The sequence below is a fragment of the Stenella coeruleoalba genome (genome assembly GCF_951394435.1).
Source record: "Stenella coeruleoalba genome assembly, chromosome: 6".
NCBI lineage: Eukaryota > Metazoa > Chordata > Mammalia > Artiodactyla > Delphinidae > Stenella > Stenella coeruleoalba.
In genome coordinates this window covers 54,524,848-54,552,184 of record NC_137151.1, presented here as the reverse complement: position 1 = coordinate 54,552,184, position 27,337 = coordinate 54,524,848, and the positions used below count along the sequence as shown (strand labels likewise).

General features: G+C 37.5%; 1 protein-coding gene across 4 annotated transcripts in view; it reads left to right on the top strand.

The window, feature by feature from the left end:
- CYTIP (cytohesin 1 interacting protein) overlaps positions 1 to 26,586 on the top strand; it is a 61,573-nt gene extending 34,987 nt beyond the window's left edge. For 3 of the 4 annotated variants that reach the window (XM_079923935.1, XM_079923936.1, XM_079923934.1), the window contains 7 exons: positions 6,894 to 6,946; positions 7,160 to 7,214; positions 12,278 to 12,380; positions 12,594 to 12,687; positions 15,514 to 15,583; positions 23,567 to 23,633; positions 26,063 to 26,586. In XM_079923935.1, the coding sequence (XP_079780061.1) occupies positions 6,894 to 6,946; positions 7,160 to 7,214; positions 12,278 to 12,380; positions 12,594 to 12,687; positions 15,514 to 15,583; positions 23,567 to 23,633; positions 26,063 to 26,523 (903 nt within the window). In that variant the 3' untranslated portion in view covers positions 26,524 to 26,586. Of the gene's footprint in view, positions 1 to 15; positions 6,805 to 6,893; positions 6,947 to 7,159; positions 7,215 to 12,277; positions 12,381 to 12,593; positions 12,688 to 15,513; positions 15,584 to 23,566; positions 23,634 to 26,062 lie in introns of those variants that run through there. The other variant, XM_079923933.1, reaches the window with a different exon arrangement.
- The last annotated feature ends 751 nt before the right edge of the window (positions 26,587 to 27,337 follow it).

Genomic DNA, 27,337 nt, shown 5'->3' with positions numbered 1-27,337 from the left:
TGCTATTTTGTACCTTTTAGAGTGTTCATGTTCTCTTGAGAGCAGAGTGATGTTTGTCTGACTGCATATTAAAAATGTTATTTTAGCTGCTTTGAAATTAGTGGCTCAGAGTATGGGTGAGGAAGGAGGTGAGGAACCCAGAAAGCTCCTGCGCTAATCCTTAAATCTTGAAGATTTAAGACTATAAGACAACATTTTTAGGGCAAAAGTTAAAAGAAGATTGTTTTTCTTACTGGAAGAGGTGTTCAGGTAAAATAAAAATCATTGAGCGCATCAACTTGAAGAAGGTGTATGTAGACACAACCAGCTTGAGAGTTATTGTTCCTTTTTCCTTTTTCCAGTGTCTCCCATTGATTCCTTCCCTCCCAGCCTCTCTCCCAGTCGTTGATAGTCATTTCAGTTCATAATCCAATGAGAATACTTTTATTAGGGCAAATTTTATTGACTAAATTATCTTCAGTTCTGGGGCACTGGCACATACCTCACACTATTGGGAATTAAGACCCTTAATGGGATAAATGAGTGCAAGGTCCACCACTTACTAACTGTAGAATCTTGAGTAGAGTCACTTTCTTCTCTAAGATTCAGTTTTGTTTTTTCTAAAATGAAGATAATAATAGAACCATCCAGTGAGGCTCTTCTGCAGCTTAAGTGAGGAAATGTACAGTGCTTAACAGAGTGACTGACATGTAGTATGTGCTCAATAATTATGCTATTATTTTAATTTTTATTGAAAAGTATTTCCCTAGAGAGGAAAACTCATTTGGAAAAAATCCATGTACAACTGGATTTATTGTGCGGTTTTTTTTCATTTTTCAATTTCTAGCTAGTAAAAAAAATTTAAACCAAAACACCTCTTCAGATTTTGGTTAAATAACTTGCTATAATGCCCCACGTACATATCTGAATACAGAAAATATTAAGAATTGCTTTAAAGCATGAATTTTTGCCCTTAAATCTTGTATGCACATCATATGTTCCTCTTAAGCCTTCTAATTTCAGGATTAGAGAGTTACAGCATAGTGGGAGAGTCGTGATCTTTTTTCAGTGATGTACATAGCTGATTCCTTGGTATTTTTCACAATGAAGATAAGGGAATAATTTGTCATGGTTTGGATGATTGATCCTTTTCAATCCAAAAGTGCCTTTATGACATTGTTTAACATAATAATGAATATTCTTATCAATTTACTGTCTGAAACTAAAGCAACTGTGGGAAGTACCAAAATCTCTATTCACTTTTCATGTGTACAGCAGTGTAGGGTGTACAAAGATGAGAAGGACACTTTTTCCTGGTCTTACAGGGTTTACAACTGAGTAGGCAGAACCAATAGGCATTATACAACGTAAAATAATATACCTGCTCCAATCCAAGTACATGTCTTTGAATACAACCTTGAAGGATAGATATTCCAGATATTGAAGGGTATTCCAGAGCAAAGGAATAATTTAAATGCCGCAGCACAGATCTTGGGGCTCTTAGGGCAGTTTAAGTAACAACACATTATTGTGTTAGGTGGACCTGATGAGAGTCTGTGTGGGAGGGGAGGGGAGACCTCAGAGCTGGGCTGCTTTACACAACACTTGGACACTTTCCCTGAGGAAGTAGTAATTTGACCAGCACAGGGAAACAACTGAGCATGATTGAGTAGAAGGTTTTAGGAACCTTAGTCGGACAACATGCTTGTCGGTAAGTGGGTAGAGAGAGACTAGCAGTGAGGGAGCAACTTTTGTAGTTGGAGAAAGAAGATTCGAAGGAATGGAGAAGAGGCTCAGAGGCTTGGCTGTGAAGGCAGTGAAGAAGGAGGAGACGCATCTGGTTTTAAGCCTGAGTGAAGGTAGCATGAACTAAAAAGAGGAATCAGTAGAAGGCTATTGGCAGAAGATAATGAGAGGGATGTAGGCATATGAGATGTACCTGAGTGTGTGTGTGTGTGTATAATCTGTATAATATCTACACATACACACACATTTCCACACCAGTTATTTTATTCATATGTTCTCATCTTTTTTAGTTCTTCTCTTTTCCCTTTTCTCATATTCTTTCCCATGGTAAGACTTTTCCTATTCAAACAGCTTTTTCTTACTGTTGTGAGATTTACTTAAGAAAACAAAAAGGCAAAACAAAACGTCTTGTATACGATACTTCTGATTCTATACAATTATCATCAGTGAGGCTTGATGCAAGTTTATCCCAACAGTTCAGAATTTTCCGAATGGATGTTCATTTCCCTTAACTGGTTTTTTAGAGAATAATCACCTATTTGGCACTGACTGAACTGCAGGCAACAAGATCCCTTTGAGGCAGTCCCACAAGCAGGTGTTTCTCTGCCCACTGTTATTTTCAACCCTTTCAGGGCTGATGTCAGCAATTCATACTTCTTGTTATCATTGGCTTTGCTTTCTGCAAAGCTCTATCTGGTTAGCCAGGGTGTTTATACTCAACATTATTTAAAAACAGATTTCTGTGTGTTTATATGATCTCAATACCTTTATTTGTAGGAGGTGACACACTCCCAGTGTGGCTTCTACTTCTGAACATGGTTTTAGAAAAAAAACCATCTCTGCAATAGAAAACGCTGTAGGAGGGAGACAGGATCAAGTAACGTCATCTTGATGAATGTGGCAATGCTAAAGGAGTACCACTGGACCTTACACCCACTCTCCCAAGGGCAGTGGGTTGTCGTTGGAAAGTAGTTTTCACTGAATGCTATAGCGAAAACCTGACAAACAGAGGAGAAGCCTGCATGTGCGTTAGTGGGACCACAGACAGACTCTTTGCCTGGTTTTCTTTTGGTTATCGAATTATTACTAAATAGACAACTTCTGGAAGGGTTATTTCACTTGTAAGTTCAGGTACAGAATATTGTGCTAAACCCGGTAATGCGTGTATTTCTGGGATGGGTTCTGCCCTTCACGAGCTTTTGCATTATTTCTGGCTATACACCCATCCATTACCAAAACTCCCAAGTGTTCCTGACTGCAAGATATTTTGATCATTGAATGTATACGTTCAGTAGAAAACTGTTAATTTCACTACAAAAGAATTTGAAAAGTATTCTCTAATCCATACTGTGGTATGCTTAGAGACAATATCCAAACATTCTTTCTTGAAAAAGAGGTTCATGGGCCCACAATGGGACTTTCCTGAGAAGCCACAACCTTCTATTTGGGTTCCTAAAGGGCCCTTAAATTTAAAAACTTGAGTTCAGCTCTATTATTTTGCTAATCTTAGAATATTTCTGTGGAGCCCTGCTATCCTAAAGCTCCTGACTTAAAAAGGAAAAAAAAAAAAAAAACAACCTGTGTTCATGGAAGAATTGGGAAGAATGAGGCAGGGGACTGGAAAGGGAGCAGAGCACATAATTTTGGGACTTTTGAAACAAACAACAAAACCAAAAATACCTCATCTGTGAACAGGTATCCTCCCCTCCCCGACCCACAACAGTTTCAGGAAATGAGTACACAGAGGGGCCAGGAAGTAACAGGCTGTTACTTAGCCGCAGAAGTGGCTGCAGTATGGAACTACAAGCTCCTTCTGCAGGGCTGTCTGGCTGGCTCTGGGGCAGATTATTCCTAGTTTTTGCAAACTGACAGCTGAAGTATTTGGTCTTGGTTTCGCACTAAAGAGGGGCATTGTGAATCATTGCATAGCAGCAAAAATGACATTTTTAACATTGATGTCTAATCTTTTAAGTCCTCTGACTAAAAACAAAAGAGACGGATCCTCAGCCCTACCCCAGGCATCTTTATTTTAGAAGCTAGCAAGGGGTTAAAGAGCTGTCTACTCAGCAGATGTAATTGAATGTGTAGTTTGCAGCCCTGCCAAACTGCTAAACCTAGATTTCTCATATTAGATAATGTGTAATAAAAGACAGCTGTTGCCAGCATATGCTGTTCATTGCACACCAGTTCCTCATTCATGAGTTTCGCTGTCATCCCCACAGCCCTAAGAAAAAGCTCAGGCTGGGAGGGCAGTCAAGGGAGCAGAGACTCCACTGGTCAGATGCTAGAAGAGGGCTGCTCACTCCAGGGCCGCAGGGAAAACTTTTTCTAAAGTGTAAGACCTTTGCTAAGACCTCAGACGTACTTCTTGTCACTTAGGCAGATAGTTGGTTGAACCCTGAGAACGTTCCTTTCCACATCGCCTGAGTCTGACAGCCCAGATCAAAACCAAGTAAGCATTGTGGCGAGATGTGGAACGTGTCAGAGAATTTGATGGTGCTTAATTTATTTAAATTGTTTTTTTATTTAACCGTTAAGTGCCTATGACAGGCTCATTGCTGATCCAGAGTGGAAACTAATTCCTAATTTGATTTAGTCTGAGTTTTTCCTTTGTGTCACTGATGACCTGGATCAGTCAGTCCACAAGAATTGAGTATCTGCTCTGCATCTCACCTTGTGCTAGGCAGATATTTCCATCTTAATCTAGTTGATTAGCTAGATAGAAAGGTTAGACCGAGAGAGGTGGGGAAATTTCCTTCTCTATAGAAGTCTGGGATTTGTCATGTGGACTTAAACAATTTTATATTTGAAACTATCTGGAATAATTTTTGATTTAGAAGGCAGGTTAAATGGTGGAAGAGATGAAATCTTGAAGTTCCCATCAATGCTATGATTATTTGCTTAGCAAAAGGGTATTTAAAATTGGTGAAGGAAAGCTCAAAATTGTAAGGACTCATTAATTTTTGCCACCATTCATTCATTTAGCAGTTGTGTATTAAGGCATTACTGACTGACTTTGCTTTCTATTAGTCCTTTTTCTATGGTTCTTGCTGTTTTGCGATTCCGGTGTTTGTTTTTTTTATCGTTGTTTGTTTTCTTTCATTTTAAATTTTACTTCATATTTTTAAATGTACACCCTTGAGCTTTTCCTATGGATATTTAATTTAATGAAGGACAGAGTTGAAGGCTCTCTTACTTTGGATCTCCCACCACCTCTTACCTGCTCGTCTTGTAGTCTAGTAGTTTACTTCTGTTTGTCTGTTTAGCTGTTTTTACGGGTCCACTCGACTCCAGGCCCTGTGATGGGCACTGGGGTAGAAAGTAAAACAAATACATTCCCCAAGAGGCCCAAAGGATACGGGGAATTATGAACAGAAGTGAGGTATTTAATCCAATCTGCCCTTCACATAAATACACATCTGTGCCTCCACATGAATGAATATGTGCATTATCTGATGAATATTAACAGCAAGAGTAATGATTTTAAATATCAACCCTAGTTATGATTTACAGATAGCACGATTAGGTATGACCTACCTAAGTACTTTACAATCTGAAATAAGGATCAAAGCCAAGCAAATGAAAATAATGAAAGTAGGTAAGAAAATGTGTGTACAGTATAATAGAGAGGTTGAGAATGCTTGGGCATATCGAATTTACTGCTATCTTCCTCAAGAAGACAGCCTACTGCATAACTGAATGGTCCCCACCCTTGTTAATGGTACTTATCAGGACAAAATCAGGCTGAAACAAACCATACAAACTGTTATAGGTCTTCCACAGTTAGTCCTTATAAATTGAAAACAGATACTTTTTAGCAAATAGAGAGAACTTTTTTCGTTTTTTGGTTCTGAGCCTTCCTATTGCAGTCTTCACGATGATATAAATGATTTGAAGTCCAAAACTGACAAGAGAGGAAAATATAATTAATTTACATCAAATTGTTAGGAAGAGGTCTTCGTAGGTCTTCATTATGTTAACCTTTCTGACCAGTGGCCAAATTCTGAACACTGAGCCATTCCAGAAAATTTGTGAGAATGCTGACATTTTGTACTTGGTAATTCAAATTCCTTCTAGTGATGTAAGCTTCTCCACTCACAAATGCCTTAATGAAGATTTAATTTGTGCATTCATTTCTTCTACGTGTTTTTCTCCTGGCTTTCATCCTCTATTTTACTTTTATTTGTTTGGACTCCTGCATTGATCTCCTGATATTTTCTGTAGTCCTTGACATATGAGAAGCATAATAGGTTGCCAGTTAAATAAACACCATGGGTTAACTAGTAGAATGAGCTTATGTTTTGGAGCCCTGGACCAACACTTGAGAAAGAGCTAATTAACATTTGTTAATTCCTAAGCAAATAAACAAAACAAGAAACACAAAAACTCAGTATAATTACCTTAAAAACAAGATGCCACTTTTTGTTAATTTTTACTTTGTTTATAACGGTAGACTGTATCCTGGAAGCTTATGTTTATATGATCTTTTCCCAAAACATGCAGAGGAGTAAAGGTGATGTTATTTATACCATTTACATCATTCTGAGGTTCCTTTCCTTTCTTGGCTGGAAATCTCACTGTACTCTTTTACAACTATTGCAAAAATAAATCATGAAAAGAATTGAGGTTTTGAGTCTCTGATTTCACCCGAATTGTGCTTCTGAGTATTCGTTAGTTCTTTAGAGATGATTTTATCCTGCTAAAAACAGTAACATATTGAACTATTGCAATAAACACAGTCATTTCATCAGCATCTCCCCAAACTATCAACTATTTGGGTTTTATATGCCATTCCATGGGTGTTATTTTTCTTTGGATTTCAGTGTGATTATAAATTGCTGTGGTTAACCTTTCAGAGGCTATTTTAAATACAGATTAGATATGAAGTTCTTTTTGGAAGCTTTGGAGCTTTGCCACATTACATTAACTCTTTTGCCATGGGGTATTATTATGGAAGCCTCATTTAATCTTTCAAGCGGACTGCCTGAACGGTCCCTTTCCCAGCTCTCCTTTGCTATCGCTAGAGAATGGAGATTACCGCCTTTCCGTAACAATTTCCCAGGAGCTGGGCCAAAGAAGGTGATAAAGAACAAAGTCCTTTGTGATATAGAACATTTTGCAGATGTGTCTTAAGGACGTTTCAATAACTGTGTGCTTGTGTTTTTCAGCTTGCTCTGACGAGATCAAGTTCTTTAGATCATACCTTTTTCTGGTCTCAAAGGTAAAGAAATTAATTTATTTTTTGGTTTCTCAGCAAGATATTTAGGAACACAGCTTTCCAGGCTGTTGATATCACACACACACATAGGGTCTTATATACTACAGTTTACATAAACATCAGCTATTTTTTATTGACAGTTATTTTTAATGATAGGTATGTGCCAAATGTTATACTTTGATCTTCATGCCTAATTTTTTGTTTTTTGTTTTACAGAAAGCTTGTTACTGTGGAAAAACAAAATAAAGGAAAATTTGGCTTTGAAATTCAGGTGGGCAGTTTTCAGATTTTCCAGACTTTTAGTGAAGAAAGTGGCACTGGTTATGTCATGATATTTGCAGAGAAAGAATGAAGTTGGGCTTAGGGAATGATGGAGGCTGTGACTTGTTTTCAATGTTTTTGGTAGTCTTTCAGTGTGTTGGGTACCATCAAGGAAAGAAAACATTCAGCGGATAAAAAACCCACCCTGAGACATAGTCTGCTTCTTGTTTGTAGCGCTTTAGTCTTCTGGTAGGTTTGAGACTGATCAGAAATTCTTGATATCAGCCAGCTCATAAATAAGAGAGTGATGTACTCTTTATAATGTGCATTTTATATATTTGCATTAGTGATGTGTTTGTTTTTTTTTTTAACATCTTTATTGGGGTATAATTGCTTTACAATGTTGTGTTAGTTTCTGCTGTATAACAAAGTGTATCAGCTATATGTATACATATAACCCCATATCCCCTCCCTGTTGCGTCTCCCTCCTACCCTCCCTATCCCACCCCTCTAGGTGGTCACAAAGCACCAAGCTAATCTCCCTGTGCTATGCGGCTGCTTCCCACTAGCTATCTGTTTTACATTTGGTAGTGTATATATGTCAGTGCCACTCTCTCACTTCATCCCAGCTTACCCTTCCCCCTCCCCGTGTCCTCAAGTCCATTCTCTATGTCTGCATCTTTATTCCTGTCCTGCCCCTAGGTTCTTCAGAACCATTTTTTTTTAGATTCCATATATATGTGTTAGCATATGGTATTTGTTTTTCTCTTTCTGATTTACTTCACTCTGTAGGACAGACTCTAGGTCCATCCACCTCACTACAAATAACTCAATTTCGGTTTTTTTTATAGCTGAGTAATATTCCATTGTATATATGTGCCACATCTTCTTTATCCATTCATCTGTCGATGGACACGTAGGTTGCTTCCATGTCCTGGCTATTGTAAATAGTGCTGCAATGAACATTGTGGTACATGGCTCTTTTGGAATTATGGTTTTCTCAGGGTATATGCCCAGTAGTGGGATTACTGGGTCATATGGTAGTTCTATTTTTAGTTTTCTAAGGAACCTCCATACTGTTCTCCAAAGTGGCTGTATCAATTTACATTCCCACCAACAGTGAAAGAGGGTTCCCTTTTCTCCACACCCTCTCCAGCATTTAAACAGCATTTTGCAGGTTTTTTTTTGTTTTTTTTTTCCGGTACACGGGCCTCTCACTGTTGTGGCCTCTCCCGTTGCGGAGCACAGGCTCCAGACGTGCAGGCTCAGCGGCCATGGCTCTCGGGCCCAGCCACTCCGCGGCATGTGGGATCTTCCCGGACCAGGGCACGAACCCGTGTCCCCTGCATCGGCAGGCAGACTCTCAACCACTGCGCCACCAGGGAAGCCCCTCATTATAGTTTTGATTTGCATTTCTCTAATGATTAGTGATGTTGAGCATTCTTTCATGTGTTTGTTGGCAATCTGTATACCTTCTTTGGAGAAATGTCTATTTAGGGCTTCTGCCCATTTTCACATTGGGTTGTTTGTTTTTTTGATATTGAGCTACATGAGCTGATTGTATATTTTGGAGATAAATCCTTTGTCAGTTGCTTCATTTGCAAATATTTTCTCCCATTCTGAGGGTTGTCTTTTCATCTTGTTTATGGTTTCCTTTGCTGTGTAAAAGCTAGGTTTCATTAGGTCCCATTTGTTTATTTTTGTTTTTATTTCCATTTCTCTAGGAGGTGGGTCAAAAAGGATCTTCCTGTGATTTATGTCATGGAGTGTTCTGCCTATGTTTTCCTCTAAGAGTTTTATAGTGTCTGGCCTTACATTTAGGTCTTTAATCCATTTTGAGTTTATTTTTGCTTATGGTGTTAGGAAGTGTTCTAATTTCATTTTTTGACATGTAGCTGTCCAGTTTTCCTAGCACCACTTATTGAAGGGGCTGTCTTTTCTCCATTGTGTATTCTTGACTCCTTTATCAAAGATAAGGTGACCATATGTGTGTGAGTTTATCCTGTTCTGGGCTTTCTATCCTGTTCCATTGATCTATATTTCTGTTTTTGTGCCAGTACCATATTGTCTTGATTACTGTAGCTTTGTAGTATAGTCTGAAGTCAGGTAGCCTGATTCCTCCAGCTCCATTTTTCTTTCTCAAGATTGCTTTCACTATGGCAACATTTTTAAACTATTATTTGAAACACTTAAGAACATTTGGCTGTATGTGCGTATTGTCTCGTGCTTTAGGAAAATTTTGACTTCTTTATGGATTTCTATTTAATAGCCTAAGAATTTCATTTCTTATTTTCTGTCTGCTTTTCGTGGCCATATTTGCTAAGGTGATGAGTTAGGTCAAATGAAGTCTAGTCTAATTAAGTGCAAGAGAAGTAGTTTAAGTATTACTGTGTTCTTTTTCCATTACACTTTTGCATTTCTTTTAGAGGCATTTTGCATAACCATATCCTTATACTGCACATCAGTTTTTATATCTTAACTTTGGTGCTGCCTTCAGAAAACTTTGGTGACTAAATATAAGCCCCACAGTTGTAAAGTCAGTGTGTTTTTAGATTAGGAACAGGAAGCTGCTATGTAAGATGTGTTTTATGAATAAAGAAACAAAATGGAACTCTAGCTGCAATGAATAGGGAGAAGGCTCTAGGAGAAAAGAAGAGACCTTCTCCTTTCTTAACTCCTCTACTTTTGAATTTGGTGAAATCTCTAATTCTTCCATCAGGTTTGAGACGCATAGTACTCTCTCTTGTTCCTCATTCACATGAAACACTCCTTATTCTGTTGTAGAGACACTATGCTTTTTGTGACCACTTCTTTTCAAATGAGATTATCCCCAAGGATGTGCAGTGATTGCTACTGAAAACAGGAGCAAAGTCTACTCACTTACTCTTACTTAATGTAACCAGAGAGGATCTCTTCTCATTTTTCTATAGATATGTCACTGCTTCCCCCATGTTTCTCCCTTATACCATAAACACTCTATATGAAGCAAGAATCAAAACTATCATTAGTAGAGAGCAGGCTAGTGCCTTGAAACTTTGTGGATTCATGTGAGCTAATGGCTTCACCTCTGGACTGCAGCATGTCTGTGCTATCTTACTGATGCAAGGATCCACTCCTCTGCAAATTCCCTTATGGCGTATGCTTTCCATTACCAGCTCTACGCCGTAACCTATTCTCTAGTACTCATAAGATTTGTAGTAGTCATCAAATAGGGGACATGCTCTGGCAACATTTTGAAGACCAGATAGAACCTCACGTACCCTTATTGTGCCCCCATCATTAACACGTATTTGGGCCCTTGTCTACCAGGTGCAGGGCATGCTGGGAGAGAACAAGTCCACCTCCTCTGGTTTCCATGGGTGCTAGTTTTTTGCTGCTACAGAAAGTAATGTAGTAATTTGGCAGGAAGATAGACCTTAGATTCATGTACACCTGAGTTCATATCCTTTCAGTGCTACCTTAGTGGGTTCTTAGGCACTTCAAATGAACTAACACATAAAGTACTTAGTAATGTGCCTGGTTCCAGTAGAAGATCAGCAAACGACAACTGTTAGAATGAAGGCTATCAGGCATGAGAAAGGCAATGTACTTTTGTGTCTCTAGGAAATGACTGAGCTAGAAGACTGGATAAAAGAGAGAAATATCCAACTAATAATTTCTTTCCAAAACTTGGGGACCTCTGCCTTTCCTTCTCTAAGCCACAAATTTTATACCTGTTGCAAACATATACACAGGTGCAGGCTACATCAATTAACATGTTTCCCCTTCACTGTACTCACCTTTCTCCCTGGACATGGAGGGTAGACTCTCACTGCTAATGAGAATCATTACAACAGTGGTTTCCCAAAGGAGGGTCTGTTATAGCTTTGGTTCATGTCCTCCATGAACCAGACCACCCTTCCATCTCTGGAAGGGCCTGGGCTGTGGCAAGAAGACTCCCGGGCAGAAAAGCTGTTAAAGGGATCTCTGGCATAGATGGAAAGTAGATTACACGATCTCTGAAAGTCCCCTCTATCTTTAAGATGCGGGGATTCTAAATGCCTTGCAAAGTACATAGAAATCTCTTAGGTTAACAAAGTCAAGTTTCTAGAAGTTTGACTGACTTCTGGTTCTGCTGGTTCTGGAGCCTGGAGGTCTGTAATACCAAAAGGAATGAACATCGGACATTCATTTTTCCACAGGGAAGCAGTGCTGGAATGTGGTTTAATTTTAGGAAACAGATGTTTAGAAGACTTACTCAACTCAGAATGCTGACTTTGATTCTAAATGCAGCAAGACCTCATAACTTAAATATGTGAAAAAGAAAAATATAGGTCCTTGGGCCACTCTATTCACCAAACACTTGTGCTGTGTTCTTGGTACAAATCGAAAACAAAAACAAAAACAAAAACAAGCTGCTTTTGCCAAATTGAGGCCAGAGGCGAAGCATAACTTTTTCTAATTCAGTCGAGTGGCTAATGAATGAGTATTTAGGGCAGATGTACCACCGAGCGCTCAGGAATGAAGGTAATTGAGTCAATCATAGTGCTTTTGAATGAATGCAGGGCAGATTGTCATTATTTGCAGAACTCTGATTTAAAATAATTATTGTTGGCGTATCTCCCTTGCTGGATGTGTACTGTTTCATACGCTCCTGTAAGAAGTACTTTAGCTCGGGAGAACCACATAGAGATTTTTCTCTCTGCTCTTGGCCATTATTGTTTTAGCCCATTGGGAAAAGAGAAACCAAATTTTTCTTGTTAAATATGCGATAATGATAGCATCAGGTGGTCTCTTAGGCTTGAAAGTCTTAAAGTCTTAAGCCAGTCTTATCCTACTTTCTTTCTTAAGCCAGATGTATTTTTTATGAATGGAGTCAGCTACAGATTGTGTGGGAGAAGTGTAAGATTGGTACTTAGATTTAGTTTATATTCAGAAAAGCTTCCCAAATTGTTCTTTGCACTTATCTATTATGCTGCTTAAGGTAACTGATACCACTTAATATTTTTTTAACAAATAGATTTTGAGTTTTTTGGTAATGGTGATCTATTTTATATTTGGTAATGGGAATTATGTATCCCTTTAATTTTACAGACTTACAGGCTCCAAAACCAGAACACCTGCTCCTCAGAGATGTGCACCCTGATCTGCAAAATCCAGGAGGATAGCCCAGCACACTGCGCTGGCCTGCAAGCTGGTAAGTTAGAACTATGCTCATGTTAGGAATTATTTAAATAGCAAGAAAAATAACTTTTTTGATAGTGAAGGTCAGGACATGATTGTTGCTTTGAATTTCCTTAACTCCTTTATGTTGCCAAGGTTTGGGTCTTGCTTGTTTTATTTCATTCGTGGGTCAGGAAAGATTATTTAACCAACCGTTTTAACACTCATTTTTCTTGGCATCTCCCAGGTGATGTCCTTGCAAATATCAATGGTGTGAGCACCGAAGGTTTCACCCACAAACAAGTTGTTGACCTCATCAGATCATCAGGAAACCTGCTAATGTAACTATCTGGCTGCTTCCCGTGGGGCTTCAAAAATGTTACGGTCTCTCATAATGCCTGTTGAGTGAATGAATAGGCTTTTTGTTCAGGATCACAAGAAGGGAGGCAGTGCACCATAGCTTGGGGATTGGGTACAGACATTTTTATCAGTTCCTTTTGTTTCTCAAGGTTTCCTCAAACTTGAACATGTTGTCAACATCTGAAGTCAGAGGACATCAATAGCCCAAACATCTGAGTGGGTGGGATAGCATTTTTTAAATTTTATTTTTAATTCAAATTCAATTAAACTGGCACACATTCTCTTTGGACAGAGAGGAATGGGTCCAGTTTCCATGGCTGATATAATCCTGTGGTTAGAACAAATGAAAGGCCAGAAGGGCTGAGTTTTTTCCTCTTCTACCACCAGCCAATTGTTTTTCTCTCCTAGTGTTCTGTTTGAAAGAACAGTCTGCTCGGCCCTCATGCCGTGCAACACACACACTCACATCTGCTACTATTCCCAACTTACTAATGGGACATTTGTTTCCCCAGTTAGAGATTCAACTGACATTTCCACCCTTAGTAACTAATAAGACCTTCGTAATTAGTTAAAAGATGGAATTTAACTAAACGATATTTATTGAGCAAATACTAAAACGATATTTATTGAGCAAATTTATTTTTGCTCAAAATAAAACGATATTTATTGAGCAAATACTATGTTTCCAGCTCTGTGATAGGCTCAGGAGAGATAAAGACTCTTCTATTGCTTTATTGTGGAAGGAGATAGGTAAGAAGAGCCTGCAACAATAAGTAATTTTGATATTTCAGTTATTGATAACTGCTATAAAGAAAGTAAAACAAGAAATGGGATAGAACATTGAGTGAGGGGGCTGCTATTTTAGCTTAAGTGTTTAAAGTGGTCCTTTCTGAGAAGGTGAGCTTTGAGCTGAGAGCGAAATGAAGAGAAGGGATGGTTAGATGAACTCCTGGTGAGAACATTTCAGATAAAGGGAGAGGTCTCTGAGTTCTCAAAGTGGGCTTGGCATATTCAAGGGATAGAGAGGAAGCCAGTGGAATTGGTGGTTGGTGAATTAGGAAGACTATAGTAAGAAATGAAGACAGAGTTCTCCAGGGAGCAGAGTATGGGCCTCACCAGCCAGGCTTAATAGTTTTAGAATTTATTCTGATCATCTCATTTATTCTTCACAGAAGTTAGTTATATTCCTATTTATAAACGAAGTGACTCAGGCTGAAATGAGGTTTAGTTAAGACCAACCATCTAGTAAATGCCAGGGCTGGGATTTGACCATCTGCTCTGGATGCCAGGCCCTATTCTCCAGCTACACCACAGCTGCTCCTTGTAAGCTGCCAATAAAAAATCTGCTGGACACTCTTTAGTGATTCTAGTCTAAAACTTCAAAGGCTATTTCTTTGGGGTTTGTGTGAGAGTAGTTTTGAAAGATGACTGGTGGTGGTAGAGGACTGAGTCCAACTCTGTGAATCCTATGAGTTCAGGGTAAAGGTTGGGGCCACTTGAGCTCCAGAGAAACTTGAGTCTATAAGGTAGGAATCATATAGAGTCCAGGGGAATATGCTGGTGATTAGAAACAGAAACCTATATTCCAGATGGGTAAAGTGGGCAGACCTCAGGTGGATAATTAAAGAGTATTGGGTGGAGACAATTGGAAATCCAGAGATAAGGAAGATGAGAGACCGTTTGTACAAATACTGAAGAGAGCGGCCAATCTATGGCTGCAGTTCTGCCCACAGACATCTATTGCTTGGGCAGGTCAGGTCAACATTAAAGTGCCAAATAGATTCATAGGAATTGTCACTATCGCCCAGAGTCAAGACCCGCTAATGAGAAAGCAGACAACGTGTTCTCTTGCTATCATCTCATTATCTTGGGCATAATGCTGTTGGAAATAGAGGGAACCTGGTCTCTGCATTTAATACTATTATTTTACCATGTCTTGAAAATTTTCTTGCATCTTTATAGAGTTACAGCTTATTTATCAAAATGAATTGGAACCAATATTTTAAAAATGCTTAGTTGTATAACTCACATATCATATTTATCTTATGCAGATTGATGGCATCTAACTTGAGCCCACAAAACAAATCAAATCACTCGGGATAGAGCAAGTCTTTTTATTTTTAGAAGGGCATTTGGTATAGGGAGAAAGAACACCATTAGATGGATAATTCTAAGATTAAAGTTTGTACGCTTAAAAGGTTTTGAGATGAGAGTCATGTGAAAGTTATTATCTCATAGTAGTTCTGGTTCTATTTGTTCTAGTTCCAAAATTAAGGCAATTTACAGAGGTAAAATTTCCTAGAATCTTAGGGAAGAAAGGATTTTCCCTTGTTTCAAGAAATAGCTTCTTGACTCCATTGTTTGAAAGTCCCTAGTGCCTGTTTTCATTGCTGTATCCCTCACTTTTAGCACGATGTCTAGAGTCTGGCACATAGTAGATGCCCAATAAATATTCACCAAATGAAGGAGGTGACTCACCCAGACCACACAAGAATAGGTTCTAGCAGAGAACAACCGTCATTGCCATATAGGGGCTTCTATAAAATGAGCTACAGTTTACAAATAAACCAGAGTCTTTTCTTTCAGTCACCCTCTCAAAGAGAGTATTTATTTTCCATAGTCTTTCTTAGAATGTTGTCAGAAGGTTTGGCTTACATCCAGATACTTGAAGTGCCGTGAGGATGGTAACATTTACGTTACTTTTTAAGGATAGCCTGTGCTCAAAGTGTAGTACTCCATAAGGATGGTACTTGTTTGAAAGAATCACTCATGCTATTCCCCTCCCCCTCCTTTTTTTCTTCAAACAGGATAGAGACTGTTAATGGAACAATGATTCTCAAAAGAACAGAGCTTGAGGCAAAGCTGCAAGTTTTAAAGGTAATTTAATTTAATACAGTGAGACACATTTTTCATCCTTGAATGTGAGTGGTGGAATAAAGATCTATTTGAAGAATTGAGATAGCCCTTGAAGATGAAATGTCGTGATGAGACTAAACTGCTGAATTATCAAGAGCCATACAATTACCTTTGCAGGAATATTAAATTCCACAAACCAGGGCAAATCACTTTCTTCCTTCCTTCTTCTGCATGTCTATGAGGCTCAGAAAGGCAACAGGAAGGCACATCACCTGAAGAACTTTTCATTAATGCACCTGTGATCTCTTTCAATTTACATTTTGTTTGGAAAAAACCAAAGAAGTAGAAGCTGTCTTTTTGTCATTTTCCCAAGTGCTATATATGTGTGCAGGAGGGCCTGGGATTTTTGTTTTTCTGTTGTCCTCCTCTGCATCCTTTCGTTTTGCCTCATTCTTACTACAAAAATCATCTCCCTCTACTCCTGTGGCTGTCCTTGTATCTACTTTCACTGGCAAATACAGTGTCAACTTTGAAGAGGAAATTAAAGTTTACAGGAGACAGTGTACAATGCAGGATGTTCAGTGAAAATTCTCTAGGCTATTTGAGGGTCTTAAAAATCTCAGTTTCCTAGACTGGTGAGGTTCTGGCAGACCATGAAGTCTAGGCCCTCGCTCATTTGCATCTCAGGATGCGCTCAGTTATTGAGCTCAGGAGGGTAGAGTTGGTATATTCCTACTTTATCTTTTATTCCTCCCTTCTACCACATTTAATTCATCAACAAGACCTGTTTTCTTCTTTGTCAACATTGGTTTTATATTCTTGTCATTTTGCTTACCCCTGTGATCTTTTGAATCAATTTATAAAATTCATCGGAAAAAAGTCCTCTTCAGACTGTGATAGTAATTGAATCGTATTTATAGAATAAATGATATCAATCGACGTTATTATGGTTTTTGCTTTCCTTACTTCAAACACAGGATCTCTCTTTCCATTCAGGTCTTTTATGTACTTCAAAAACATTTTGTAATTTCTTCATACATTTCTATATATCTTTGATTATATTTATTCCTATATACCTTCTAATTTTTTTGCTATAATTAATGTGGTCTTTTACATTTTCAACTGCTTATTGCTATTGATTTTTGTGTAAAGTTTTAAATCCAGGAGTCTTGCTGAACTCCCTTTATTCTAGTAATATGTTTGTAGATTCCCTTGGATTTTTTTATATAAACATAGTATCATCTGCAAATAATGAAAGTTTTGCCCCTTTACTCCCAATTATTCAACTAGTTTATTTTTTCTTCTCTTACAATATTGGCTAGGACCCTCAGGATGTTATAAATAGTGAGTCATCTTCTTCATGTTAAAAGGGGTGCCTCTAACATTTTATCATTAAATTTTTGTAAGGAGTAAATAGTTCTTCATATTATATTTAGATTTTTTAAACTGTCGAAAGTTAATTTGTTTCTGCAAAAGAGAGAGAGTCTTAGTGAACATCATTTTCAAAAAAGTAAAACTGGCTTTTTCAGGCTTTTGTAAAAAAAAAAAAGGAAAGAAATGTAGAATGTAAACTAGTGATGTTATTTAAAACATAAGTGAAAAATAGGTTTATGTTTCATGGAATAAAGAACTCTATTGCACAACACATATTTGCATACTTCTAAGCATTTTCTGTTCTTTGAACATTTTCTCTTGAACTTTTAATATACATACTTTATTATTTTTTCTAACCTAGAAAATTTTCAACATCTCCATCCTCTCCCAGAACATCATGAGGACCTCAACATGTTTAAATGTCCATTTAAGGCTCCATCTTCCTTATTATTGCTTACTTGAGAAAATTCTATCCATTTTTAAAATGAAAAAGACAGACTTTTTTTCTTAACAGCTGGTAAACAAGTATACCAACCTGTGAACTGTCAGCCTTGCCCTTGTTTCTTGTATTCTGTTCTTTACCTCCGGGTTTACTTTCCTTCTTGCTGTAGTATTATACTCCTTTAGTGAGGGTAGGTGGGTCTTTATTGAAAAATATCTATTTCACTGCTGCTATAGAGAGTTTTATAGGTAATTGAATTATTCTAAGTTGGTGTTTTGTCTCCTTAGCACTTTGAACGCTTTGTTCCTTTGATATTTTGTTTATGAGGGAGCTCCTAATTGTTTATCCTTTGTAAGGTACTCTGCATTTTCTATATTTTCTTCTAAAAGTTTTAAAGCTTTTTAATATCCAAGTCTTTAATTCATTCAGAATTAATTTTTGTATGTAGTATGAGATAGGATTCCAATTTTGTTTTATTTTTTTCTATTTGAGTACTCAGTTCTCCCAGTACCATTTATTTTATACAGTCCTTCTTTTTCCCCAACGGACCTGCAGTAAAACCTCTATTTTTAAGCTAGTTCCAGATATGAATGGATCTTACAGGCTTCCAATTCTGATCCATTGATCAATTTGTTTATTTCAAACTCAGCTATTGTACCTTTGTAATAAATATTGATGTCTGATTGGGCAAGCTTTCCAGGTGATTCTTGGCCCTTTGATTGTCTGTATACATTTTAGAATCAGATTGTTAAGTTCTATGAATGTATGTTGGAGCTTTGATAGATAATACGGCTTTATATAGATAGATCAATTGGAAGAGACTTGACATCCATATGGTATTGAGTTATCTTACTGACAGACTACCTCAGTAAATAATTTTTAATTATTTTCTTTCCATAAATTCCTATAATTTTATGCAGATAGATCCTATGCAGCTTTTATTAGATTTATTCCTTTGTAAAATGATTTTTGTTCTTATTATAGTTTCTTTATTAAAAATAATGTTTTGATTAATGTGTAGATGTGTGAAATCAATTTTTCTGTGCTGTTATATTCAAACACCCTGCTAAACTATATAATTTCTAATAAATTAGATTATTTTGAGTTTCTCATGAAGATAATAACTACCTGCTGAGAATGATATTTAGCTCTTTTTCTTATTTTGCTACACTGGTTAAGGCCTATAATACAATGATGGATAGAAGCTAAAATAGTAGGCATCCTTGCTTTGCTTTTGACCTTAAAGGGAATTCTTTTGATTCTTTCCTGTCTCTAGGGTTATACTTTTCAGATTAAGGAGGTTCCCTTCTACACCAAGTTTTCTGATAGTTTTTACAGTGCTCGTGTATTAAATTGTATCAAATACTTTTTTTCTATAAGTGTTGAGGAGGTCTCATTTATTTATTTTTAAAAATCTGTCAATTTGGTGAATAACATTTAAAAATTTTCTAATGTAAAACCACCCTTGCATTTCTATAATAAATCCAACCTGGTCATAACTTATCATCTTTTTAATATACTTGTAGATTTGATTTGATAACATTTTCTTTAGCATTGTTGAGGGTAACTTCATCTTACAGGTAGAATGGCTTGTAATTTTCTTTTCTCAGACTATCTTTTTTAGTTTTGGTATCAAATTTACTGGACTCTTAGCATGAGGTGAGGAGTCTCTTCCCCTTTTCATCCTCTGGTAGAATTCTTGTAACGCTATCTGAATTATCTGGGCTTGTGTTTCTTTTTGATGTGAATACTTCTAAACTCTGTTTCAGTTTCTTTATTAGCCATAAGACTGCTCAGCCTTTCTATTTTTGTTTGTTTGTTTGAGCCAGGTTTATTGAATGATGCTTTTGTTAATAAAGTTTTAAAATTTTCACATTTATTGCCTGAAGTTGATAATAAACATTCTGTTCTCATCTTTTTCTTTTCTATCGCAGCTGTGCTTGTGTCCCCATTTTCATTTATACTACTTTTTATGCCTTCTTTCTATTTTTTTTTTCTCGGTAATTCTCTCTAGAGGATTTCCCATTTTTAAGCTCTTTTCAAAACCCAGTATTTCAATTTTGGGCAATTTTTCATCTTTTGCTGGTTGCTTTTAAGGTGTTCTTTTGTCTTTCCTGATTTACAGTTTCACCACAATGTGATTAGGTCTGGATTCATTTCTAAATTTACACTGCTTGGAACTTGCAGCGTCCTTCCAGTCTAAAGACTTCTGACTTTCTTCAGTTTCGTATAATTGTCAGCTTGGCCTTTTTGAATACACCTTCCTCATCATTCCCTGGATTATCTTCTGAAATTTCTGTTAGACATATTTCAGAGTCTTTTGATTTATTTTCCATGCTTCCTAACCACTTCAGATTTTGTATCACTTTATCTTTTTTGTTATGTTATTTTTTATTGACGTATAGTCAGTTTACAATATTGTGTTCATTTCAGGTGTACAACGAAGTGACTGAGTTATACATACATGTGTGTATACATCTACTATATCTATATTCTTTTTTTCAGTTCTTTTCACTGTTATGTTATTTTTGAATTCTTTAGTAATATCTTCAGTAATGTTGTCTGTGTTCTGTATAGAATGTGTTTTTTCTCTTGAGTTTTAAAAGTTAATTTTTTATTTTCAAATAGTTCTTTTTCGTGTCTATCTGTTCTTCCTTTGTTTCAAATTTCTTATTCTTAGGAACATCACATTTCTCTCTCAGAGGATTGTAAATATTCTTATTTTAAAGTCTTTGAACACTTTTCTATTTTTATTTTGTTGTAGAGAGTCCATGTACTGATTATCAGTTTTGTTGTCTTTCTTTTCATTAAACTTCTGTGGAGCTCCGGAGTCTGGATTGCCCATTTCCCTGGGCCTCTTCCTTCCACTCAGTGTGAGAGTTGGGCAGTGGCCTCTGCTCTGCACTTCAAGGCTTCCGGTCTAAAGCCAGGTCTGGCAGCTTGGATGCCTTCCCTGGAGGGCCGGTGTGCTGCTCAGTTCAGGTCATGAGGCCACGTTTATGTGCTCCTGCTTCTCTGGGTACATGCTCTCCATGAGCTTTAGTCGCCCTCAACAGCTTTGCTCAGCTCCTTTTCACAATGGTGGAGCTTCAGCCAAGGTTCTTCTCTCAAGCAGGAAACTTGTCTTTGTCTCTGCCTCACATAATTGCATTTAAACTATCGCCATAGGGTCCAATTTCCTTGTGACCTGTTTCTTTTTCTCCAGGTCCAGAAGACTTTTGGGTTCATTTCTGCTCACTTTCTTTCATTTCTGTTCCTTTTCTAATCTTGAAATTATGAGATTTCCAGCTCATCTCTTGAGCCAGAAATGTCTGGGTGTGACCTATTAACCAGAGTCAGGTTGGCTTCCCCTTCACACAATGACATTTAGTTTGTGCATCCTACGTGTGCATTGTGTCCCTCAAAGACTCTTTGTGGGGCCATAACCTCTTCTTTAGAAACAATGGTGCCTTCTGAGCTGTGTTTTCAGGGATTCCCTTTCTCATGGCCTGTGATTCAAATGTTTAACATGAAAACAGTACATCTAGTGGGCTGAGGGACCTACTTTTTAATCCAGCTCTGATATTTACTGTGTTTGTAGCCCTTGGGAAATATTTTGCTACATTAAACCTTTATTTTCTAATCTGGAACTTTTTAGGACAGTTAGAAAAATTAAACAGCATATTATCCATGAAAGCACTATAAAAGTAGTAAAGTGCCGTGAAAATGTTTAGCTATATGTCTCATGTAGAATGAAAACGTTGGAGATATGTTCAACCAAAATATCCAGTCTGTGATAGCTGAGTGTTATTCCAGGAAGCCATCCTTTCATTTATTCATTTAGCCAATATTTACTGAGCATCTGCTATGTACCAGGCGCTGAGCTAGGCACAGCGAGGTGACGTGATCCAGTAGGGTTAAATCTCACATGTATTTTAATTTTCTTCTAACAGTGAGAGGTTAGATTTGTCCAAATACACTACTGTGATATTAATAATAGGCTGACTCCGAGGAAAATAAGGAAGCTTCAATATAGACTAAAAACTCTTAGTCACTTTGACACATCTGCTCTTTGCATTGGTATTTTCTTGGTTTAAGTGACGACATACTTAGATGACTGGGACAAATCAACAGATTTGACATTTAAAAACCTTGACTTTCACAGAAACTGTTTGGCAAGCTCTAACTTTGTATTTCTGCATAGTAAGTGCAGAAATACAACTTCCTCTTCTCCCTATAATTAGTTTTGAGCATCAGTCTATCCTTATGCTCCCCAACTAGACTCTATTCTCTTGCAAGAGATAAACCTCTTTAAGAAAGGAAAAAGGGCTTGGTATATATGCCAGATCCCTGCTAGTTCTGTACTTCCTGGTTTCCTAACTCTGACCTTCACATGACCACAGGTTTACAAGAGCTGTAATTCAGGTAGCCCAGCAGTCTCATAGCCAGGTAGACTATATTATAGTACAGAAAGAACAAGAAATTAACTGAGCCAGGTATTTTATGGCTTTGACTCATTGATTGCATATTATATTGACAATCATAATGATTGCTGCTAAATGTTACTCTTATCAAGGCTTGGAAAATCCTGCCCAGTGATTGTTCAATCCCTGAACTGAGGAACCAGCCACTTTCCCCCTTAAACACTTAATGACATTCTTGTAATATTTTCTTTTCCTTCAGTCTTCCCCTTCCAAATGTGCTTTTTTCCCCCTCTTCCTTTTTAGCCTTCGCCTGCCCCTTCCAGATTGATTTGTACAAAGGACCACTTGTTTCCAACTAGGCTGGCTGTCCTTCAGGATAAGTGTCCCCAGGCAAATCTGAGCTGTTCTTACCTGCTGGACTTGCTGTGGGGACCTGAAATGGCAAAGGAAGGGGTGGAGTAAAGAGAAAAGAGGGGGAGGGAGAAGGAACCTTTTTGCCTTGTCAGATGCCTTCTGCTTGGTTGACTTTTGATTCCAGCCTGTGGGCTAGGCCAGGCCTCACGTGCAGTCGTGACCATTACAGCAGCCATTTCATCTTTCCCTGGGCCACTGCTCTCATGTGCGGGGTAGCCAAGGAAGGAAGCAGTTAAGAAGTCAGGGTGCTTACAGTGTTCTAAGTTTAGCCCTCCAAGAAAGCCTTTTAGAACTGGTCAGCTTCCCCTTTTGGGTATAGAAAATAAGTAGATATCCAGCAGAAAAGACTATTTTAGTGCCCCAGGCTTATAGAATGATGGTGTTTTTTTTTTTTAAATTGAAGTATAGTTGATTTGTAATATTGTATTAGTTTCAGGTGTACAGCCAAGTGATTCAGTTATACATCTATTTTTTTTCAGATTTTTTTCCATTACTTGTTATTACAAGACACTGAATGTAGTTCCCTGTGCTGTACAATAAACCCTTGTTGTTTACTATCTTATGTATAGTGTGTGTATCTCTTAATCCCATACGCATAATCTATCCGTCCTCCCGTTCCCACTTTGATAACCATAAGTTTGTTTTCTATGTCTGTGAGTCTGTTTCTGTTTTGTAAATAAGTTTATTTGTATCATATTTCAGATTCCACATATAAGTGACATCATATGGTATTTATCTTTCCTGTCTGACGTACTTCACTTAGTATGATAATCTCTAGGTCCATCCATGTTGCCGCAAATGACATTATTTCGTTCTTTTTTTATGGCTGAGTAATATTTCGTTGTATACATATACCACGTCTTCTGTATCCATTCAAAATGATCATGGTAGTTTTTGAACATTTACTAAGCTGTACCCACTGTTCCAATCATTTTACATTTACTAATGCATTTAATCCTCATGACAATTCCCAGGTTTAGGTTCTGTTGTTGTTCTCATATTGCTGATGGAAGAAGCCTAGAGTGTAAAAGCCTTGCCAAAACAGCTAGTAAATGGACACAAACCTAAGCAATCTGTTTCTCTAATATTTTTAAATTAAAAAAATACAAATATCATTGTTTCTATTATCTGTTGTTTCTATTGAAATGACATCATTGTTTCAACTTGTTGGTGATACTAGATTATTTCTTGAGAAATTAGTGTTCCCAATATTCTGCTTTTATACAGAAAAAGAATCTTTCAAATGAGTGGGAGGGATTGTTAGTGATAGAAAGAAATGAAAAAAAAAATAATGACAAATCTCAACACCTGGAAGTAAATTGCTATCTTCACTGGGGTTTCCAAATAATTAGCACTTTTCTTCTTTCTCAGCAAACCTTGAAGAGAAAATGGGTGGAGTTCAGATCTCTGCAGTTACAGGAACAGCGCCTGCTTCATGGTAAATGTGATTTCCTGTTCAGAAAGCACACTTACATTTCATTCTTTCAGTATTTCTGCCTCTAAATTGTTTTAAGATTATCATCATTACAAGAAAAAAAATTGCCTAGCATGGATTGAGAATAGTAGCCTGTGTTTCTTTGGCATGGCTTTTGGAGTGACCACTGTATTTGGAGGAGGGGTAAGTCATCATCACACCCCCTCCTCCATACACAGAACACATGCACATGAAAACATGGACACAGGTGCATGTGTGCACTCGCTCTCAAGAGGCACCTGGGGATTTTAGAAGAGTAATATGAATGATTGCCTGATTTTCCTACTACTTCAGCAGATGAATTAAATTCCTGAGAACATCTGCGGTTCAGGGGCTGGGTAGTTCTCAGAAACTCTTGAAGCTGGGAATGGTAACATGCTTCTTGGGTGGAGCTCCTATTATTTGCTCAAATTGTGTAAGTTACAGTAATGCAGAGAAATCCTTCCTCATGGCCCTCAAATCCAAAACAGAAATATGAAGGATCGTTATAACAGTAAATGCATGGCTCTTGCTGTTGTGTACATTCTGAAAAGAAGGGTTGAGTTTAAAACTTGTTGACGTGGCATTTGCCATGTGACTGGTATAACCTGAGGAATGAACTTGTAGATACAAATAATTCACTGAAACCACTAACTGTGTGGGTGTGAAATATAGGTTGTATCTTCAGATAACACAGAGCTAACGTCTCTATAACCTTAGAATATCTGTTTGTTAAAAGTGATAATCTGTTTACAGAAGAAGGGTACATTTAATTCTTAATTAGGCACGAATTTATGGCTTAGGGGCTTGTGTCAAAGTTCGGTTTTTTTCAAAAACTGAAACATGTATGAGTTACTTCTCTTTTCTGTGTTTCTAAATTAATATTCTTAAAAACCTATAGCAGGCTTTGTTGGGGGGGATCTGAAGTTTGCTAACCAGACAGAGGCACACATTTCTGGCCACTTCCTGGATTTCTGTAGACTTGAGGGTGTTTGGGATATCTTTGCCTCTACTTCCGGAGCATCCTGGAGCGGAGATGGGGTTTGGTCTGGTAAGTGTAGGCAGTTCTATGGCTTTATGGAAGTGGCCTTGTATGGACACGATCCTTAGTTCAGAATCAAGGAGTTTGACTTTTCATAGGTCATTGTTGTACATATTTTTTGAGAGATTGAAGGAGTTCTTTAGCTTACTTTTTCTAGACCTACAGTAAATATCCAGGGCATGAGTTTCCACAAGCCAACTGCTCGCCAATCAAAAGAAATTCATCAACTTGTTGGGAGATGAAATAAAATTGGTTTTGTTAACAAAAAGGAAAGCATTATAACTAGTCACCACAGGGCTGGCCCTACTCAACCTTGCAGATCAAATGGAAAAATAAGCAGTCTCTTTTTATAGTGTCAACCAAGGACAAAGGAGAGCAGAATTAGAGATTATCAGCACAAAATAAAACAATTTCTGAGTGTGTAAGGTTCTACTACTTTTCCTGAAGCAAAGTCATCTTCTAATGATGTTTTTCTCATGCTAGTATTACAAATAATCTCCTTTCTTTTAGCAGCATACTAACCAACTCAAGTAGTACAGAAACAAGTGGGATATGAACAGGCTGTTGGTGTGAGATTAAAATTTGAGTTTGGAGAGCCCAGATGTAGGTTATAAAAGGTTGATGAAGAAATTCAGCTAAACAGATAACATTCATTTCTTCAAATGAATTATTACTTATTTTAGGGATGTTTTCTGGGTACACTACCATTTCAAAGCATTTAAGTATTAAAGTGTTCTAAGAATCAACTGGGCATATCGAGGCTGGAAGATATCCTTTCTGTTTTAAACATCTTTGAATTCTCTAATAATCAGCCTACAGGGGCAGGTTTTATAACTGTGTTTCCCATACACTTCAAGTGATGTTATAATAATTTTACAACTATTAAAAAAAGATAGTAACTAAAAATCAGAGGAACTAAAATAGAGAAAAGCCATAAGAGGCATTTCCCCAAGTATATTCTTTGGAGCCCATTTCTATGATAATTTTAATAAAAGGTGGCATGGTCACTACAATATAAGAAATGATTCTTTTGGAAATTCATAATTCACACTGGCATACTGTTAGATGAGTTGAACTGTTCTCATATGAAGACTCTCGTTTCAATTTATTTAATCTAGCATTACCATTTTTGTCACCATAGAACCCTTTTACCTGGAAACTAGTTCATGAACAGATAGTTTGAAAAATCATACTGTAAGGTTTATTGAATGGTCTCATGAACAGTTACTTATTCATGCAAGTGAAAATTTAGTGAAAAGTATTATTTACCCTTATTCTTTCTTGTGCCCTTCAAAGAGAAATTTGGTGTATTTACTTGTAAGGAGTGATGCTCAGATCCATTTCCCAGTAGTCTTTGTTTTCTGCTTTCTAGGTGATGCAGCTAACTGCCCAAGTTTGGAAAATATGGACATAGATGAATCAACTTTGTTTGGACCCCTGCCGGGTTCAGCTCTCCTGGACCGGAGTCGCTTATCCAGTGAGAGCAGCTGTAAGAGCTGCCTGAGCTCCATGACGATAGACAGTGAGGATGGGTACCAGACATGTGTGTCTGAAGACTCGAGCAGGGAAGCCTTCAGCCGGCAGACAAGCACAGATGATGAGTGTTTTGTCCTCAAGGATGGGGATGATTTTCTGAAGAGGTGTTCTTCAAGGAGGAACCAGAGCATTAGTTCTGCTAGTAGTGGGTCCATGTCTCCCTTGTGGGAAGGCAACTTCTCAAGCATGTTTGGGACTCTGCCCAGGAAAAGCAGAAGGGGAAGTGTCCGGAAACAGCTCTTAAAATTCATCCCTGGCCTTCATCGCGCTGTGGAAGAGGAAGAGAGTCGCTTTTAATGGGTTGTAGTGCCCTTTTGTATTAGCTTATTTCATAAATGTCTGCAGGTTCATTTAGACCAACTCCACCCAGCTTAGCGGGAAAGTGCAGATGGATTGCAAAACTGACATCCCATTTCATGGCAAGAGTGAACTTTATTTAAATTTTTGTATCATTATGTTTGCTCCTTCAATCATTTTTTTAACCAGAACAACTCAAGTTCCAAGCAGGCAGTAGGAAAATTAAGTAATAAATTAGAAAATATTAACAAATTAACACAAGTGCCTGCTCATTTTAATGCTGCCTGTGAAGGCAAGAGTAAAATTTATTTTCTAGATTATTCATGTAAAATGTTGAGAACTTTTTGGAGTCAAGTGTGAATAAGAAAGTGACAGAGTATAATTATTTGGAATACCTTCTGTAGGTTAATTGGTAGGTTACAAAACTTTATATTTGCTTAAGCTCGGTAGCCTTTGGGGAGGCTTATTAATAGGCAATTTTGAATGTTTCTGTTCAAATCTATGAAAGATTATAAACAAAGATGATCATCAGCCCTTTTTTACATCCAGAGTGACAATAAATCAGGAAGTATACGATTTAATATGGGGGTTTAAACTTTATGAGATCCATGGAAAGATGTTATCTAAGATGGGTGCTAAGGAAGACTATAGTAAGTCCTTTTTTATTGGTAGCCTAAACAAAATGGATGAGGATGTCATTCTTACCTAATTCAACTTTTGTTCTGCCTAAACATTGAGGACAAGTCTAGCTCTCTCAAGATCCTACAGCCTTGTGATTTTTTTGAACAAATGTCTAAAATTTGAAAAATTAGTC